The following is a 20939-nucleotide window of genomic DNA, read 5'->3' as shown; positions in this document are numbered from 1 at the left end:
TTCGCTCCCACTTACAAGTGAAAATGTGATATTTGGTTTTCTGTTTCTGCACTGATTTGTTTAGGATAGTGGCCTCCAGCTGCATCCATGTTGCTGAAAAGGACATAATCTAGTTCTTTTTTATGGTTGTCTAGTACTCCATTGTGTGTAGTTTTCACGTTTTCCTTATCCAATCTCCTGTTAATGGTAACCTAGGGTGATTCTACGTCTTTGCTATTGAAAACATACATACTCTTCTGATGCTGATATTGGTGAAATTTTTGAAAGAGAAATACTAATCTGAGCAGAAAGTTTTTCTTTTTTAAGGATACATTAATATAAAATCTTAAGCAGTAGCTATACTTTGAAGAGAATGGAGCAGTAAAGGGTAGAGAGATAATTTTACTTTTCTTCATACACCTTTCTAAATTACTTGATTTTTTTGAAATATAAATTATATTTTACTTTTTAAAATAAAAAAATGTTTGAGATAACTGACAGAATAAACAAGAATATACTGATATATCATAACTTGCTTTCTGAGTTTATGAACAATAGCTCCAATGAATCATTTATACACACATTATAGATGAACACATGTATACAACATTTATGTATATGGATAAAAATATGTTTGAATACTGTCAAATGCAGTGGAAAAAAACAATGCCTTTGATTAGAACACAGCAGACAGAGTCCATATTCCTAAGTGACCTTCCATGCTAGAGTTAAGGTTTAACTTGTGATTATAGAATTTGAAAACAGTGCTTGATGGATCCTAGCTGTCACTGCTTCACTGACCATGTTTTGTACTCAAAAAGAGACATGGACTGTTCCACTGCTTCCTAATAAAGCATCTTTTTGGCCTAATTAGCTGTGCTGCCATTTACTGTTAAATGATAAGTTTCATTCAATTCCTAAAGTATAATTTGTCCCCTCATTAACGCCCTGACAGCTCCTATGGAAAAGGTAATGTTCAAAAGTAGATGGATACAACTTTCTTTTCTATGTCAAGTTTATTTGACTTTTATTTTTATGCTCCAGGGGTTTATGTAATAAAACAGAAGTTATGCAGGGAAAGGGAAATACATCCTCATAATTCTTTTTAAAAAGAAGTAGACATTGCAGATTTGTTTTCTTAGCTACATTACATTCAAATAGCTCTTTCAAAGGCAATTAATTATGCTGCCTTCACTTCAATCACCTACATCCTCTGTGCTATAACTAAATCTCTCTAAATGTTAGCATTTTAGACGGTGGGGGGGGGGGCTTTGTTTACATTGCTTACTATATTTGTGCTAAACTATTTCTTACTTTAGGAATGCAAAATGTTTACTGTTTTCCACTTTTTTTCAGTTGCAAATATATTTCTAAAGCAAGTACTCTAATTGCCACTTACTGGGAAGTCAGAATAGTTTGCTTATTTTGCAAGTCAATACAGGAGAAAAACAGAAAGCTTGATTTTCCAATTTAGGTAAGGTTAAAGCTCAGCAGGCCTAAACAAACAGACAGAGCCAACCACTCACCCTTCTTGGGTCTGGCATTGTAATGTTAACAACAGAAACAAAAGAACAGAGGGAAGGAGAAAGATTACCTATCTCAACTAAATCTAGGACAGTGGTTCTTCTTTTTAAAGACCCACCTGGAGGGGCACATACCAGGTTTAAAAGTACTGTGTGAGGTCACTTCTAGTCATTTGCATTTTTCTAGCTAACCAGGACTAGAAACAGAAAAAAGTGCTATCCTGAAACAAAAACACATTCAACTACAAAGCAATGCTAATGCTGTGATGCTCCCTAGAAAGATGGATCTTAACCTGCTGTGATGTCTGACCATGTAAAGGTGAAGTGGGGTGGGACTGGAGAAGAGGGGTTCACAAGAAACAAAGTCCAAGACAGAATGCTGGGAAAATATAAATGAGGACCAACTAGACTTGTAATACAAGAGCTAATCAGACTGAAAGGAGACCAAACCACAGAGGTCAACATCTGCTGAATGAAATCCAGACTCCCAGGTCTCTGAATATAGCTGATACTGATGACCAACAGGAAGATAGAGATTACTAGGTCATTTTCTTGCAACGAAATCAAGGTTCCAACAGCTCAAAGCATTACTGATTTTCTTGTTAATTACCAGTACACCAAAAACAGCATTTTAGAAGTGAGCACCAAGCCCTGTGGAATGCTTCTGAACTAGATTAAACTACTAGACTAGTAATTAAACTAACTTCATATGGGAGAGTTCTCTTGCTCAAACTTGAGCAATCCTGCACATTTCAGGAAAGCAATTTTAGCACAAATGTGGAAACAAGAAACTTCTAAGCCTCAGTTTCAGCTCAGATACCATGGTTGGCAGCCTCTATTCACCTGAACTACAAAATCAGGATACCAACTACTTCCAAGAAGTGTTAAAGGGGATTAAGATTATTAAATAATGTGAAGATGAAAAGCACTAAGTCCCAGTATTGTATCATTTGCAGTTAGTTTAACAGTCTCTGTTTCTGTATCAGCAAACAAGTTCCTACCATTTTACTCATCTAGACATTTCGATAACAGTCACTGCCATAGTACCTAAGTGCTTTTTACCAGACAACCCATTGAAAGACTCCTGGCATCTTGTCAAAATGACATGCTGCTACATCATATTACAGACTGCAAGAGCCTAAAAATTTAGAAAAGATGATTTTTCTTCAAATTGATCAATGCTATGCCTCATGACAACAGTGTTTATTTTTTACAGATGGGTAACAAATTGGTAAGCAAAATAGTTACAGAACATTGTGTTACACTGTAGAATCCCAGATTGAACATTTTAAGTTCTACTTAAAAAATCAGCAGGTTTATTCCTAAGTACCACATATGCTTAAATATAAGGCAGGATTTTCCCCAGCTAAAATTAATCCCAGAAAAGAGGGCATCACATTATATTCGATCTTCACAAAGTCTCAGATTCAGATCATGGAGTACTCTTTCCAATCACTTGACCCTGAGAAGCAGAGTACCATTCAGGGAAGGCAGATTCTCCTGAGACAGCCACAATTATTACTAATTCTGGATGTTTACTGAGGTCACTTGCAAAACTCAGGTTAAAAAGAAAAGAGTAAAAAAGTATCTCTGGGAGGAGGATCTCACAAATACCGTGTAAAATGTCAAAACAAGTGATTTCAAGTTTACTCTAGCAATATGGTAAGTTGTTACATTATGGGGACCAGTTATATCCATTCAGGATGAACTGGGAATAGGAAAAAATAGATTGACTGTCTTAATATTATGTGTCTATGGGATAAAATTTGCAGGAACAATATCATACATAAAAGTCAAAAATGCTTCAAATTGCAAAGCTTGGGATAAAAATGAAGACAATGTATTCTGCAAAACCATGCTAACAGATGACCTTAAAAAGTGGGTTAAGTGGAGATAAAGATGCTGATTCAAAATTCATGAATAATTTGAATATTTCTTGATATGTGTTTATAGAAACAAAGCAATATTAATTTTATATAATGTGACTGTATACATTCTGTGTAAATAAATGAAACTATCTTAAGTAGACATCTGACATTTCTCCCATATCCCTAAAGGTTTACTTAGTAAGCTAGCGTAATGTTTTTTAAAAAAATTCTTCATTGAAAACTTGTGTTTACTTTATGTTTGATAAAGCCTTATACGTTGGCATATAGGCAGATAGTTATAGTAAATTCCATTATAACTTTTTGGTAGAGCAGTATGAATAACAAATTTCAAGAATCCTCTAGAAGTTTGGTTTTGTAATCATTCTGAAAAAACATTTTCTAAATGAAAAAATGATTAAGATTTATAATAAGACAAGGCATACATATATAGAGAAAACATGGATCAGACCACATATATAGGATCAGAAAATAAATTATGATATAGGTTTCTCCTTGAACTGAACTCAGCATATCAATAACAAATCCAAATAAAGTTCTAGCCAGTGTTGCTGCAAAGAGCTGCACTGAACAACTCTAGAGGGCACAATTCCTATCATAGTCATCCTGGATTTGTGTATTGATGAGGATAGTTTTTTGGCAGATGGCAGGAAGGGGCACCTCCTTCTAACTGGCATGAAGATGCCCCTGCAGCTTGGGTAGAACATCTTCTCTAGGTGTAGAAATGCAAACAAACAAACAAACAAACAAACAAAAAATGGATTTCATGTTGAAGAATAGTTTCTACATTAGGAGATGAGAAAGTAATCAAATAAATGACTAAAAAAAAAAAAAAAAAAAAAAAAGTTACCTTGTAGATCCCAAAGAACCCCAGGTCCCGCACAACAGACAAGGCACTGACTCTGGGACCAGTAGTGATTTCTCCGGCCACTTGCAAACGGATCTTGACAATTTCTAAAGGATTTGTGAAAATCACCTGGGAGCCTCCAGCCTAAAAATAACAAAAAAGATTTAGGATCAAAGCAAAGAAATAGTAAGATGGGTTAGGAAGAGATGAATGATTATTCTCAAGGATAAGAATATTCTATCCTCAAGAGAATGTAGTTTCAGTCCTTATCCCATCAATCAAAGTGGTTAGGGATTACAAGTATGAATCAAAATACAGTTACTGCCTAGGAAGAAGCCCTACATCCTTAATGTGGAGGCTGAAGGAGGGCAAAGACCAGAGATTTCTCTTGACCTCCCTGAGTCCTCACACTGAAATTACAAATGCTCCTTGAAGCACAAACAACTGCCACCGCAGGGCTCAAAGCCAAGGGCACAAAGGCAGTAATAAAATGAAAAGCATTCGTATCCAAATGAGGAGACACAGATCTGCCTCTCAGAATAGAAGGGGGACTAGGAGGACAAAGGCTCCTGAATGATGAATTTCATGATTCTGGCAATGATTCAAAAACTGCCAGCGAACACGTAAACTTACATGAAAGCTCTCATTTTTTTCTCTTAAAAACATCAAATCTCATTTTATGGAGTTGCATATTCTTATAATTTTATTTATGTATTACTTGTGTATAGAATTGCTCTTTTCATATGAGATAAATGGTATGTGAAAGTAGCAAAAATATGCACTAAGTCAGTTACTACCCAAATGTTGAACATCATGTGTTATTTCATTCCAGCAATGGCCAGATGACTCACCTCCAAGATCATCAGTGAAATCTTTAAAGTACACTATAAAGGTAATTTTAAGCTAGCTATTTTGAAGCTAAGCCTATATTTATCACATTTTTCACATATTTATCACATTTATCACATATTTATCACAGGCAATTACATTCTTTCTTACTGTATTTCAACTTGTTCTTTGTCACAGATATATGAAATTTTTATATTATCCAAACTATACTGTACTAATTAGAACTAGCTACAAGGATGCCTTTTGAAGTATTATTTATAATAGCTGGAAAGAAAAATTAGAAACAACATAAATATCTAATGGTAAGGGATGGAATAAATGAATTTGAGTATGTTCATGCATGGAGATACTATGCAGTCAACCATGAAAAATGTTCAAAATAGACTTTTAAGTAAAAATGCTCATATGTTTAAAATACTGGTACACATTTCCCCCGCCATCCCCTACCACCATGTAGAAGAAATACACCAAAGTGGTGCTTCTGAAGTGGTGGGATTACAAATATCTTTCTTTTCCTTTTTTTTTTTTTTTTGATGTATTTGAAATTTTTTCTATATAGATCATGTGTTACTTCCACAAAGAAAAATAAACACCTATACACAGTTTACCTAATATGTGTAAGGTTAATGAATCAAAGAAAGATGTTCATTCATTAACTCCCTAAATCAAAGTGTTTTTCCATTTTTACCAACTTGATACCTTAATCAAGACACTCTTGTTCTTCCTTAAGTGCAAATGGACTTTTTTGAGGGATGGGGGGACAACACAAAATACAAACCTGGGTTGGATTCACCGAAAGGCCCAAGAAAGGGCCTTACTCTAGGAAGTAGAGTGTGAGATGACACACCCAGAGGCTGGTGCCTTCTGGTCCACACAAAGACATGCTGCTCCCTGCCCTACTGCTCAGAACAGCTCTGTTTTGCTCAGATGCTGCTACAACCTGCAGGTCCATGGGAAAAACAATACCCTCCCCACCCCGCTACTCCCCTCCCCCCCGCCTCCGGTTGTTTACAGCCCTTGAGTGTTCTGTGACTTTGCACCTACATTTCCCATATGATACAGACTGAGCTATTTACAGTTGGCAGAATGACGAGTTGAAACACACCTAGACCAGTAACCACGCGAGAGGCACAGTAAGGATTTTCTCTATTTCTGAACCAGAACTCTTCATATGAAAATCTTATGAATACTTAGAAAAATGAATAGAAATTCAAAATGTAAAGATTGTTTTATGGGGGCAGAATTGCTGAGAAAGATTCACCAGGATGGAATTAGGCTGAAGGCTGATTTTTTTTGAAGCTCAAAAGAGGGTAAGACCATCTCTACCCAGGGTAAAATGCAAAATAATCAGAGAACACCAGTCTTCTTGGAAGAGAAGAGGAATACAATGCATATTCATCCAAGCACTGCCAACAGCAGGGAAGGAGGCAGTTGAGTGTCCCACATCAAGGCAGAGGTTCAGTCTCCCTATTTGTCAAACCATCTCACTTACTATGAAGATAAAAAGAGGTGGAGAATGTAAGGAGCCAGCACAGTGCTCAAGACAGAGCCATTACTCCAAACATGCAGGTTTTTTTCCCTTTTTCCCCTACATTGATGTTTTCCTCCATAGATGCATGTTACAATCACTTGCAGACCTTTTTAAAATATGGTGACCTCTGAACTTCAGTCCTGACAGTTTAATAAGAACTTTGTATCTGTCCTTGTTAAAATTTTCCTAGGAGATTCTTATGTGCAGTGAGGCTGACAATCCCTGCACTACACCGTCTCTAGAATCTCTGTCAATTTTGAGAACCAGCTTACTTGGCTTCCTGAATGCCACAGTTTCTAATCCCAGTCTTCCATTTCACAAATAACTTTTATTTGTTTTATATCTGATCTCGCAACAAACTCTTTCTACATATCTAAGTGGTGCTGTTATGAAAGGGTAGAATTCTTGGGTACAGAATTGTTGTTTTATTATCTCTTACCTTTACTAACACTGGTAAAAGTTGCTAGCATTATATACAATAAAACAAGAACTTACACTCAACTCCCTGACTCCAAGCAAATCGACAGATACCAATTCTTTTAAAACAGCAAAGTGAGTTATCACTAGGGATGATAAGGAGTCAAATCCACTTCAGAGGGCTGCAGGAGGCAGATGCACCAGGAAGAAAGAATGTAGTGATATCAAGAAAACATAATGATGTACCCATTACCTGTGGTGGCCTCTGAAAGAAAGAACCTACAGACTCAAAGTGGCACATTGTAAAGGTGTTGAAGATGAAACAGGCCCTTTGGAGTCAAACTGGAAGGAAATGAGAGACTCCAAGGCACCAAGAGAAGATGCTTATCATCAGATGCACGGTGTCTGGGTCTCGCCATGACTTGATCACTGAGCAGCACACTGCCTGCCGCTCTTCCAATTCCTGGTCTATTATCCATTCACAGTACCATACCCATGGTTCCTCTTTTGCAGAGATCAAAGATAGCTGAATCGGCAGACAATGGACAGGAACACCTATTGTGCACAATGTCTTTGCGTCCCTCATCACTTGAGAGCTCTGGCTGTGTGAAGATACTGTTTTTTTGTGTGTGTGCAATTTTGTCACAAACCATTTCCCTATGACTTTCTGGAGACTGTGGCAAGTAGGACACAGGAAAATATTTCATACTGAACTGGCTCAGTGTGGCATATTATACTTACAGCGCTAACACTGACTTTTCTACATGTTTCCTAGTATACTTTGTTATTGAAATCTTAGTTACCATCTAGTATCTGGATCCATCTAAGAGAGAAAGAGAAATGCATACAACTATTACAGACTCACTTCTGCTACTTGATTTTTCATTCACCAAATATTTACAAGCAATCATGTTCAAAGTTTGTCCTAGGAACTGCAAGGACACAAGATACTTCATTCCCATTCTCAAGGAGCATGAAGTAGCAAGGGTAGAGGTAATGAATATTCATCAAACATCTATTATGGGGTATTAAGGTGTTGCTTTATATAAATATGTTGCATATACTACATATTTTCAGTCCACTCAAGAGGTACTTTTTGCAGAGTTTACATTAAGAGGAAACTGAAACACAGAATGATTAAAGCAACTGTTGTTATGGGCTGAACTGTGTTCTACCAAAAGTCACAGTTGAAGTCCTAACTCTCAAATACTTCAGAATGTGACTATAGTTGAAAACACGGACTTTAAAAGAGAAATTAAGTTAAAAAAGAGGTCTTTAGGGTGGGACATAATCTCATCCAACTGGTTTCTCATAAGAAGAGAAAATTGAGACAGACGTAGGACACAAAGAGAAGACACAGGGAAAAAGTGGCCATCTCCAAGCCAAAGAGAGAGAGACCTCAGAAGAAACCAACCTGGCCAACACCTTGATCTTGAAGTTTCAGACTCTAGAAATGTGAGAATATAAATTTGTGCTGTTTAAGCCACCTAGTTTGTGGTATTTTGTTTTGGTAGTGCTAGCAAACTAATATAGCAATGTACCCAGGGCTATATAGCCAGCAAGAAGAGGAAAGGATTTTCAATGGAGTTCGATAACTATATGCCTCATAAATACAGAAAATGGAAAATGAGGATAGATAATTATATGATAAGAGCCAAGGTCCAGACAAGCGGATATGACAGTTCAAAGGAGGGCAAGAGCTCCCCTGGCTGGGAGGTGATTAAGCCAGTGAGAAGGTAACATGTTAGCTGGGGACTGCAGTGTGAATAGGATTTTGGCACTCTAAGCAGAGAAAGGCACAAAGGCACAGTGACAAGGGCATACCACACTTATGTGGCTAATATACCCAGCATTACTTATGTCAAGCGAAATTTTAATGAGGATGATAATTATAATGAGATCAACATCATCATCCTCTGGCATTTATTGAGGCTCCTCTAGCTTACTAAATACCAGGGATTGTGGTAAGAGTTCTCTAAGAATTCTTGGGCCAGGTATGGTGGCTCACGCCTGTAATCCCAGCACTTTGGGAGATCGAGGCAGGTGGATCACCTGAGGTCGGGAGCTCGAGATCAGCCTGGCTAACAAGGTGAAACTCCGCCTCTACTAAATATACAAAATTAGCTGGGCATGGTGGTGCATGCCTGTAATCCCAGCTACTCGGGAGGCTGAGGCAGGAGAATCACTTGAACCCGGGAGGTGGAGATTTCAGTGAGCCAGGATCATGCCACTGCACTCCAGGCTGAGGGACAGAGTGAGACTCTGTCTCAAAACAACAACAACAACAAAATTCTTTTTTGGTCTTCATAGTATTATAAGGTAAGTAATAACATAAATAATAGGCCAGGTGCAGTGGCTCACGCCTGTAGGTCAGGAGTTTGAGACCAGCCTGGCCAACATGGTGAAACCCCATCTCTAGTAAAAACACAAAAAAATTAGCCAGGCATGGCGGTGGGTGCCTGTAATCCCAGCTACTCAGGGCTCTGAGGCAGGAGAATCACTTGGTCCCAGGCAGCGGAGGTTGCAGTGAGCCAAGATTGTGCCACCGCACTCCAGTCTGGGTGACAGAGCAAGACTCCGTCTCAATAAAAATCAATCAACCAACCAACCAATCAATCAATCAATCCTGGTTTGAGTGAAGAAACTGAGGCTACAAAAAGTAAAGGAGGCTATTTAACATGCTTGGAGTCACACAGTTAGGAAGGTGAAGCTTGGATTCCAAGCTCGACCAGCTGGATGCCAGCAGCACACTTACAGTTCTTATCATAGCAGCTTTTTGCTCTAGATAGCATGGAGAAGGGGTATGAAAGAAGGTGGCTGAAAATAAGATTGCTGGAACCAAACCATGGAAGGTCCAGGATGCTGTCTAGAAGAACAGGCTGTATTCTGGAGATGGTCTGTGCGACTACGTAGCAGCAGGAGAGCTGGTAAACACAGCTTGGGAGCTGTAGAGGTCTGAGCATTATCTGTGCCTTGAGAAGATGCCTAGGGAGCAGAGGGGAGAGGGCTCATCAGGGAGGCAGAGCCTGAGGCAGGGATCACAATTAGGGTTTTAGCCGACTAGGTGAGTGATAAAAGGCCAGAATTAGAACAATCATATCTATACTGAGGTAGAGGTGGCTGGGTAACGGATGCAACAGAGACCAACAGGGTTTGGCTGCTGAATATAGGGCAAAAAGAGTGGGTAAGCTCAAAGAAAGAATCCAAGTTTTTGCATCTGTGTAGTAGGAACAAAGTGTTGGAAAGACGAATAATGACACAGTTAGAAGGCAGTGGAAGGGTGAGTTAAGAGGAATGAGAGACATAGATGAGGGCAACACTCCACGTACATAACTGAAGGCAGGGGCTTAGATAAGGTGGGAGGGGAAGGAGAAAAATGGAAAGTGACGAGAGACCTATGAAGTGATGAGAAACCTCTGCTGTACACCAGTGGTACAGCAATCCAGGCACAAGAGTTAAGAACACGGCTACCAGAAGTGAGAAGGTAAAAGGACCAATGTCTACTGACACAGGGAGGCAAAGCACATGGGGTGACTAGGATTGGAAAGAGGATGCTGGGATGCTGGGGAAGGAGAGAGCTGTTTAGTCTACTTGCAGGGGAACGGAAAGTGAGAAAATGACAGTAGTTTACGAGAGCAATCAAGAGACAATGACAATTCATTTAGGGTAATTCGGAGAAAATATCTAGGGGGAAGAGAGTGAAAAGATAAAACTACTAGGGATAATTATGCCATGCTTACGCATAACAGTACAAGTTCTGAATGGAGAAGTGAAAGGTAGAACATGAAGAGTTTGGATTTGCTTTAGTGACATATAGGGGGATAAATTTGTTACAGAGCAGAAACTGACAAATCATAGTTGTCCTTACTATTTATGCTTTGAAGATAAAAAAAAAACAAACGGAATTGAATTTGGCACAAGAACAACTAAAGTTCTGATGCATAAACCCCATCAGCAACAAAAGACCCCTTCAGAATCAATAGTAAAATAATACTCTGGCTCTCCATAGGAAGTTATGATTAAGTTACTGTGATCTGTAACACAGAAGAGAAGATGAAGCAGCTAATGACCACAGAGGTGAGTTCATAGGCTCACGCATTCTATTCCTCAACTCAAAACAGGTTAGAAGGTACAGCAGGTAGCCATGTGTTTAAACAGGGCTTAGGGCTGCACATGTGCACTGGGCTGCCTACCTGCACCTGGCCACAGGGGACCCAGAGCTGCAGGCAGCACCACAGTGGGTTCTCTATTAAGAGTCACTGTGTGTACCCACGACTGTAGAAGACAAATTACTAAGTTCAGTGCCACGTGGACTCTCACCCAGGCTATTATCAGGAACTGAGGAACATTTTATTGCCCACTGTATTAGTATTGAATACTAGCACCAGTGTGAACACATTTTTTGTAGCATTTTTCAAAAGGGGACCCGACATTTGAAAACATATATTTTTATTAGAGGAGAACAATGGAACTGGTACACCAAAAGAAATCTTACATATTTTTATTCTTTTACAAGTGGCATTAATAAAGAATAACTTAACATGAAATGTATAGGATCAAAATAAAGAAAAAATGTATTTTTTAAAGGCACATAAACATTTGAATGTAAGAGAAATAAGTATTATTAGATTCAATGTTGCAAATATGTCACTTGGGCTATAAATTTAAAATGCAAATTTTCCTAAAAATGATTATAACAGTCAAATATTATAACTTTTTCCTAAGTTAATCTAAATTCAAAGCAATCCTCCTAAACAAAACCCCAACAGGGTTTCCTGAAGATGTCTGAAGACAGGAATATTCTGAATAAAAAATCATGTAGAGGATCTTGTATCAGTACACATTTACACACATTGATAAAGTGTCAGAAATTTTTAAAGTTTAACACAAGACTAGATAAATGGAAAGATTCAAATATGTAGAGTCACAGTCACTGAGTATCTTTTTTTTTTTTTTTTAAAGACAGAGTCTCACTCTCTCACCCAGGCTGGAGTGCAGTGACATGATCTTGGCTCACTGCAACCTCCGTCTCCTGGGTTCAAGCGAGTCTCAGGCCTCAGCCTCCCAAGTAGCTGGGATTACAGGTGCTCGCCACCACGTCTGGCTAATTTTTGTATTTTTAGTAGAGATGGGGTTTCACTATGTTGGCCAGGCTGGTCTTGAACTCCTGACCTCAGGTGATCTGCCCGTCTCAGCCTCCCAAAGTGCTGGGATTACAGGCGTTAGCCACTGCATCTGGCCGAGTATCTTAAAAAGGTAGCTAAAATGTGCTACTTTGCACATAGTCAATGGTAGAGTGGACCCCTTGTACTTGTAGCTAGGAGTCCCTCTGACCAACTCACATATCTGGTAACATCCTAATAAGTAATGCTATGGTTTACTCATCTTTTTCTTCTAAAAGAGGATGATGAGCAGGCTGGTTTTGATGCATTTCAGCATCAATTTTTTTTTTGTTTGTTTGAGACAGAGTCTCTCTCTGCCACCTAGGCTGGAGTGCAGTGGCATGAACTTGGCTCAATACTATCTCTGCCTCCTGGGTTCAAGTGATTCTCATGCCTCAGCCTTCTGAGTAGCTGGGATTACAGGTGTGTGCCACCACACCCGGCTAGTTTTTTTCTGTATTTTTAGTAGAGTGTTTCGTCATGTTGCCCAGGCTGGTCTCAAACTCCTGGCCTCAAGTGATCCACCCGCCTTGACCTCCCAAAGTGCTGGGGTGACAGGTGTGAGCCACCGTACCTGGCCCAGCTTCTACCAATTCTTGCTTCCCAGAGGTCTCATCTTTTTCTCTTTATTGAGAGTACATAGTTAACCAAGAGGTCCTGGATGCTGAAGGAATCTGAGTCTGAAAGTACACTTGTGGAGGGAGGCCCAAATTGCTGAAAAAATTCAATGGCTGGTATGAGACTTCTCTCTTATCAGTTGTGTAAGGATTTTTTTTTCAAAGGCTCCATTTCCAAACTGTGATTCATTATGTATGAAGGATCTTCCAGCAGAGGGAAAGATATTCCAGTAGTATACCCCAACTATTTTTTCCTCCCCAGGGTGCTTTTCATCCTCCTTCCTTTCTTTGGCTTTCCCATGCAGTAGATTATTCCTATCATTCTGCCCTTTATGGGACCTGAAGGCTGTGGCTCTGCCCACAGTGATCTCTGCACTGATTATTTCCAGTCAGCCCTCTAACAATGTACACTTCACACATGTCTGTCCTCTAGATCCCTTTCTGGAAGGATGTGATTTTCCAAGACACCTTTCAAGAACAAATTACCCACCAGTGTGACCAGAAAGAAGAGACAGCTGTAACTATTTGAATAACTACAGCCCTGCAAACTCTCTCTTCTCCCCTCCTCTCCTTCCTGGAGAAACAAGAGCCAGACACGTGTCAAGCACTTCTGATGTAGGAGGCACTGTGCTAAACTCTTCACAGACATCATCTCCTTCATCCCGCTGTCATGCTGACACAGGCTATATTATTCCCGTCTTTCTAGAGATGAAATGGAAGCAGAGACTTCTCTTCAAGGCAGTAAAAGAATGCAAACCCGGATTTGCCCAATTTCTAACCCACGCTCAGAACCATTATGCCTAGTTGTCTACTGTGAAAAAGCAGATTCAATAAAACAATTCATTTTCAGTTTTTTCTTTCATGTTTGAACGGAGTAGCTGCCTGAATTTTTGGTTAATCTGATCATATGGACTAGAATTCCTGTGACTTTAAGAGCTTCTAGGAGATAAAGATTAACCAGTGGATTCAGAGACATTAAAATACATCAAGTAATACGGAAGAGATGTTTTTCTAGGTACAATATAACTGATTTTCATCAGATATATCAAATTTTTCTTTGTAGATTAATCAATAATGAGAAAGCCAGGCTACTGGGCAGTAAAATCCCCAAATCTGAATCCTTGAGCAATACTATATATATATATATATATATATTTATTTATTTATTGTGGAAGAGTCTCATTCTGTCGCCCAGGCTGGAGTGCAGTGGTGCAAACTCAGCTCACTGTAACCTCCGTCTCCCAGGTTCAAGAGATTCTTGGGCCTCAGCCTCCCAAGTACCTGGGATTACAGGCACTCACCACCACACCCAGTCAATTTTTTTTTTTTTTTTTTTTTTTGAGACAGTCTCCCTCTGTCGCCCAGGCTGGAGTGCAGTGGCTTGATCTTGGCTCACTGCAAGCTCTGAGTCCCAGGATTACACCATTCTCCTGCCTCAGCCTCCTGAGTAGCTGGGATTATAGGCGCCCACCACCACGCCCAGCTAATTTTTTATGTTTTTAGTAGAGACGGGGTTTCACCATGTTAGCCAGGATAGTCTTGATCTCCTGACCTCATGACCCACCTGCCTCGGCCTCCCCAATTTTTGTATTTTTAGTAGAGACAGTGTTTCACCATATTGGCCAGGCTGGTTTCAAATTCCTGACCTCAAGTGATCTACCTGCCTTGGCCTACCAAAGTGCTGGGATCACCATGCCCAGGCGTGAGAAATATTTTAGGTTCAAAAATATATAACTAGTGACAATTTTAACTTTATTCAAATGGGCATGCAAAATAATTATACTGATATAGGTTTTGTCTAAATATAGCATAGTCGTTTCAAGATAGGAGCAAAGGTGCTTCACCTCTCTGCCAACACAATCTTAAGTTCACACCTCCATATGACAGTTTTGGCTGCTGTAATTCATATCAGAAGTCCATGATCTACATAAATCCACCTTTGCATCCCGGAGTGCTGAGAGCAACCAGAAAGGGCAATAGGACTGTGACTACAACCATGTCAGCATGAAGTCCAAGCACCAAGCTTCTCAAACGCACAGCGTTTGGCTGATACAAAGCATCATTATTTCCAAATGCTCTGTTTTTTTTCAAGTGAAATGGTCTTCACGGCTCAAAGTAAAATTACAGGTTTTTTTCTTCTAATACCCCCTTCTCTGAAATGGGCTAGTCTGCAAAGAAACCAAACTGTGGTTCCTATCACTGTGTCTTTCGCTTAGTGCCTACATGCTTCCATAAGCTTGATTTCTTCCCCTCCTTACAGTTTTACCACCGAAATCCCTCTTGCCATGTTACATAATGACTTCATTGTTGACACTTCTGGTTTGGCATAGGGAAGTGATATAGCTATTTATTTTTTAAAACAGAATGTTAAGGGCTGGGTGCAGTGGCTCACGCCTGTAATCCCAGCACTTTGGGAGGCTGAGGCAAGCGGATCACTGAGGTCAGGAAATGGAGACCAGCCTGGCCAACATGGTGAAATCCTCTCTCTACTAAAAATACAAAAATTAGCCAGGCACGGTGGTGCGTGCCTGTAGTCTTGGCCACTCGGGAGGCTGAGGCAGGAGAATTGCTTGAACCCGGGAGGCAGAGGTTACAAGTGAGCCGAGATTACACCACTGCACTCGAGGCTGGTCGAGAGAACAAAACTCCATCTCGGAACACAAACAAACAAACAAACAAACAAACAGAATTTTAAGAAATCAAATATTTCAGTAAGGCAACATAATCCAGAGTTCCAAGGTACAGCCCCATTTTCTGTAAGTACTCCAAGAACAGTGACCTTCATTAAAATGATAATGTACGTTAGGTCTAACAGTTGTGGACAAGTAGGTTTTACAGTTATATGTGCCTTATAACTGACTCACCAAGGCTGTCTGCTCATTTTCACAAGGATAGGAAATATTGGTAGCCTAAAAACATTATCTAAAGACTAAGGGTTCAGAAGCTCCAGTTCATATTTCCCCATGATCCATTTCCTTTCATCTGTATCAATAAAACAAGGCTTTCTCCAATGCTTCTTTATTAAATGAGATAGTATTCCTGAACATTTTCTTGAGACTTCAGGAGTCAAAAGAACTCATTAGATAAAAATAAAAGCCTTCTTACAACGCCTCCCAACCCCCAATCATTCAACAGTCTTGAGAATATTCAGAGAATATTAATAGTCTTGCATTAAAAAAAATTAAACCCATCATCACTCTGCTGTCCACAGAAAACATGGCAGTATATTTTTTAATATAGCACAATTTCAACTACATTTTAAACTAAAAGCATTAAATATAACTGTAATTTAATCACCCTCCTTTAATTTGAATTCACATGGTAGATACTTATAGCTACTTAAAAAATTAAGTGGCAAAATGTATATGAAGAATATGTATCTTGATATTTTAATTATGCTCAATTGAATGTACTTAGATTTAAAGTGCTTTTCACAAATGACATGTGCTAAGAATATCTAATTGCACACTGACATTCTAAAATGTGTGCTTACATGTGTCAAAAATAGATTAATATAAAGTTATAGAATAGACTTTGACTAAAACCCAAATATATTATTTTGATTATCTGGACACAAACAAAATTGTAACTACAAACAAGATATATAGTAATAAATGTCTAATAATTTATGTTTCATTAAGATGAACACACAAGTGATGACAGTGCTTGATATTTGAATAAATTAGAAAATAAAGACTTGTAAAGGAATCTAAGATTCGACATATTTTCCATTTACTTTCTTACTAACTCAATGTTAAATAGAGACATGAAAATAATTTGTAGTGTAACTATTATTATTGTATGTAGAGCTCACAGGTAAAAAAGAGATATTCAGCAAATAGCAGTGGATGGAGTAAATTAAAACACACTGCCCAATTGCAGTCAAGTGCTGTTCACAACTGTTCACAAATGCTGAAGATGGCATTCAGCAACCTCACAGAGAAGATGGCAAAGATGAGGTGGCATGAGGTCGGGAGGCCACTCACCCCGTCCAGCTCTGAAGGGAAGTGTGTTGGGCCCACTGCCTTCACAAGATATATCATCACCCTCCTGCAATCAGAAACTTGAGTCCTCACAAACTGAAAGAAAGACCTTTTCTTAAACCCTAGTATTAGGGGCTGAATTGCATCTCTCCAAAATTTGTATACTGAAGTCCTAACCTTCAGGACCTCAAAATGTGACTGGATTTGGACTTAGGGCCTTTTAAGAGGTAATTAAGAAGAAATGAAGTCAGATGGATGGGCCCTAATCCAATATGACTGGTGTCCTTATAATTAGAGATTAAGACACAGACAACACACGGACTGAGGGGTGACCATGTGAGGACACAGTGAGAAGGCGGCCATCTGCAAGAAAAGAAGACAGGCCTCAGAAGAAACCAAAACTGCCAACACCTTAACCTAGTACTTCCAGTTACCTGTTGTTTAAACCTCCCAATCTGTGGTATGAGGCATTTTGTTACGGCAGCCCTACCAAATGAATACACTAAGTTAGACTATCTGTCTAAATGCACATCTCTAAACATAAAGCAATATATAATTTTTTTCTTTTGATTTGGTATGAAAATAAAACTCTTAAGTGAAAAATGTGTTACTAGATTATTAACAATATTGGAATGATAATAAATTCTTACTCCATAATTGATTCTGAGAAAAATACCAAACTGAAATATCCTAGTCCTAATTTCTTAACCACATGGTGAGGCAGAAAAAGGCTATTGTGTTTACATGTTTTACAAATATTAAGTTTCATGTTTTCAGCTTCATGGGGTTTTAATGGGCCCATAGAAGCCTGGCCAAGAAACCGAAGTGGAATCCATTTGACTGACATTAAAAAGCAATTAAGTTACAGGCCTGTCAAATATGTTAACATTTGGGGTCTGCCTGTTATACATGTGTATTTTGACTACTACTACCAGAAAAGTTTAATGATTTACAGACCTTCGATGTCTAAAGTACCTTCACTGTACGAAAGCTATGACCTAGTCTTTCTTAAGATTTTCCTATCACAACAAACTCCTCCCTATTTACTAGAAATCCAGAAAGATGGCCCAATGTTTGAACTATGTTGAGTCAAACGACTCTGAGACTTTCCCAGAGAGGAGAAAGGGAGAAAAATAGAAAGGAAATATCTGGCTGGCCCAGTGTCTAGCACGAGAGTTGGACTTTTCCCTAATAAGATGACATTTCTGGGCCACTAAAGGCAGCCCTTAGTCAGGGAGGCTATGCTTAACTGTCTTAGTCTGTTTGGGTGTCTATAATGAAGATTCATAGACTACGTGGCTTATAAACAACAAAAATTCCTTTATCAGAGTTCTGGAGGCTCGAAATCTGAGATCACAGTCCGGCATGGTTGGGATTTAGTGAGCACTACTTCCTGGCTCACAGATGTTGTCTTCTCACTGTGTCCTCACATGGAGGAAGGAGTGGGGATCTCTCTGGGATCCCTTTTATAAGGGCATTAATCTCAACCTGTAGGTTCCACCCTCATGACCTAATCACCCCCAAAGATCCCACTCTTCTAATACCATCACACTGGGAGTTAGGTTCAGACCTAGCAATTGTGGGGGAAATAAACATTCAATCTATAGCACCCATGAGCCCTTAGTACCATCAGATATTTCTTTTATTTTTGCCCTCGGTCCAAGTAGAATCATCTGGAGAAAGAGCCTCTCATTGGAGTAGGCAAGCAGCAGAACTCTATTCAAGACCAATGTCTTAGTCCCATTGCCTGGAGGACTTTTTGAGCAAACCGATGGAGCTGCCTCTTGGCTTTTCAGAAATTTGCAAATTTAGATAGTGCCATGAAGTTAGAATTTTTATTTTTTTGGCTATCAATTGGCTCCTCCTTTTTTAAACCTCCTCTTTTCTATGATTCCTTCATGACTCTGACATAATTTCATGTTAGTCATTCAATAAAGTCTTTTCTACTTAAAATACAAGCCATAATAAATAAGCTATACCAAATGCTCCAAGTTGTTTATCTTCATCCTGTTCTTAAGATTCTGAATATATTTAGGGATTATTTATTTGTCATTCTTAGAAATGAAGTCAAATAAAGTAAATAGGAGCCTTATAAAGGTTGGTTCTATTACTGGGCGATCATGGAATACTTTCTTGTGAAATATCCTGGATATGTAGACACCTAGCCATGTTACAGCTATTCCCTCAATTTCTGCACCCCTACTCTCCCACCAATTTTTGGAGTTAATTCCTCTTTGCTGGTCATCAGTCTCTAAATTAATAGTAACATGGTATACAGAGCCACTACCCTTTCTTTCCAATTCTATAACCAACACCTTGTAGTCAAGCATTTATTCATTCAACAGAGATTTTTTTGGTTTCTTCCATATGTCAGACACAATGCTAGGCACACAGCTGTAACAGTGTGACATAGGCCCTGCCATCCATATTTATAGATGTCACAGTTCAGCCATTTACTCAAGGTCTGTGAGATGCAATTAGTTGTCAGCAAAAAGTTATGAAGGAAGATCTCCTCAAGTGGCAAAGCAGTGACCACGGTTGACAAAGACAGCAGGTCATATAATACCAGATACAGTCTCCAATCCTTCAAGTCAAGAAGAGATGGAAGGCAGAGATAAAGCATAAGTACAAATCAAGAAAATCTTTAATATGGTCTTACATTTTGGGGGAGTATGCAAAAAGTTCTCCCAGGGAATATTCCAAATAATAACAATAATAACATTTGAAAACAATGTAATCACTAGATTTTCACTGAACTACAAAAGGTTATAAAGATATAGCATTAAAAAATTAACATTATTGTTATAGCATCACTATAATGCATAATATATCTTAATTAATTCACATGTCACTCGAGAGTGACTTCATAACAATTCAACCTAATGATTAAGCCTCACATCATCTTATATTTATAAGTAAGATATGTGCAGAGGCTTGCATAGTGAAATAAAAATTCTATTTTAGGAAAACTACACTATGATGCTACATATCCACACGAAATCCTGGGAAGAAAAAAATCGCAAAGTAAGACTTAAATTCACTTCAGACAATCTGTCTCACCAGCTCTGATTGTCAGAGTATACGTATTCATTATATGAGGAAATTTTCTTCCTGGTTTGATACGATTGAGTATGAAATCATAAGGGATTTCAAGTTCAATCACAAGGAATAGTGACTTTGAGTATATTTTATGACCAAAGTATACACAATACTACTCAGGGAAAACTTACAGAATTCAGAGCTAAAAACAAAACAGTACAAGAAGGGTTTGAAGACACTTATAGATAGCTGAAACAAATGGAAATGTTAAGCAAAGTCATTAATATCCGGGTGGGGCCATGACTCGAGGCTGCCATATGTATGGCCTAGCACACAAAGATCAGGTTTGCCAACCAGATTTCCTCTCTCAATAATTACATGAAAAGCAAAACAAAACTGAACAACTTGAGCTAATTAGCTGGGAGCTGGGGCAAGGGATGAAAAGAGGCTGTCTCCTACTGTGAGAGAGACTAAGTGGCTGGCAAGAACATGAAGGGAATTCTTGAGAAAGTCAACATCAGTTCTTCAGGAAGAGAAGTGATGGATTAGAATAGTCAAAAGATGTGCAGAGTGATGCAAAGTCACTGCGAGAGACAAAGAAGGCCAAGTAGAGAAAATGGAGAGAGTAGCCAGTTCCTAATGCTGCCTCAATTCTCGAGAGCCTTCAATTTCATTTAATGGATACCCTTAACCTTCACTTATCTCCACTTTGGTGAGTTTCTGCCCCCTGCTACCAGAAGCAATCTAGAGAATGAATGGGTTCTAGGATCAGCAACAGACCCTCAGAGAAGGCATGAGATGGGCTATGAAACCTTCACAAGATGAAGGGCAATGAAGATGTTCCCAGCTCACAACACGGGTTACTGAATCCTCCAGTGGTAGCTGAAACATCCTTTGCTATTATTCCTATTAAGATATAGAGTCTAATTTCTCTCCTGTTGAATCTGGGCCAGCCTAACTGGCTTGTCTGACCAACAGAATGCACTGGCAGTGACCTTCAAGGTCAGGTCATAAGAAGTCTTGTCTCTGACCAGGACTCTTAAGATGCCTGCTCTTGGGAGGCTCCCTCTCCGAATCAAACTGTCAATGTTTGAAAAGACCAAGCT

The 20939-nt window shown here is 39.0% G+C and overlaps 1 protein-coding gene across 8 annotated transcripts in view; it reads right to left on the bottom strand.

Moving 5' to 3' along the window:
- Positions 1-20939, bottom strand: part of SLC25A13 (solute carrier family 25 member 13) — a 199861-nt gene that overhangs the window by 27846 nt on the left and 151076 nt on the right. For 7 of the 8 annotated variants that reach the window (XM_074035470.1, XM_015447314.4, XM_074035468.1 and 4 more), the window contains one exon: positions 4239-4379. The exons of the other annotated variant lie outside the window; for it this stretch is intronic. In XM_074035470.1, coding sequence (XP_073891571.1) covers positions 4239-4379 — 141 coding nt within the window. The remainder of the gene's footprint in view (positions 1-4238; positions 4380-20939) is intronic. 8 annotated transcript variants of the gene reach the window in all.

The sequence above is a fragment of the Macaca fascicularis genome, chromosome 3, assembly GCF_037993035.2.
Source record: "Macaca fascicularis isolate 582-1 chromosome 3, T2T-MFA8v1.1".
NCBI lineage: Eukaryota > Metazoa > Chordata > Mammalia > Primates > Cercopithecidae > Macaca > Macaca fascicularis.
The sequence above is the reverse complement of the archived record's forward strand: the minus strand, read 5'-3'. Positions and strand labels throughout refer to the sequence as shown.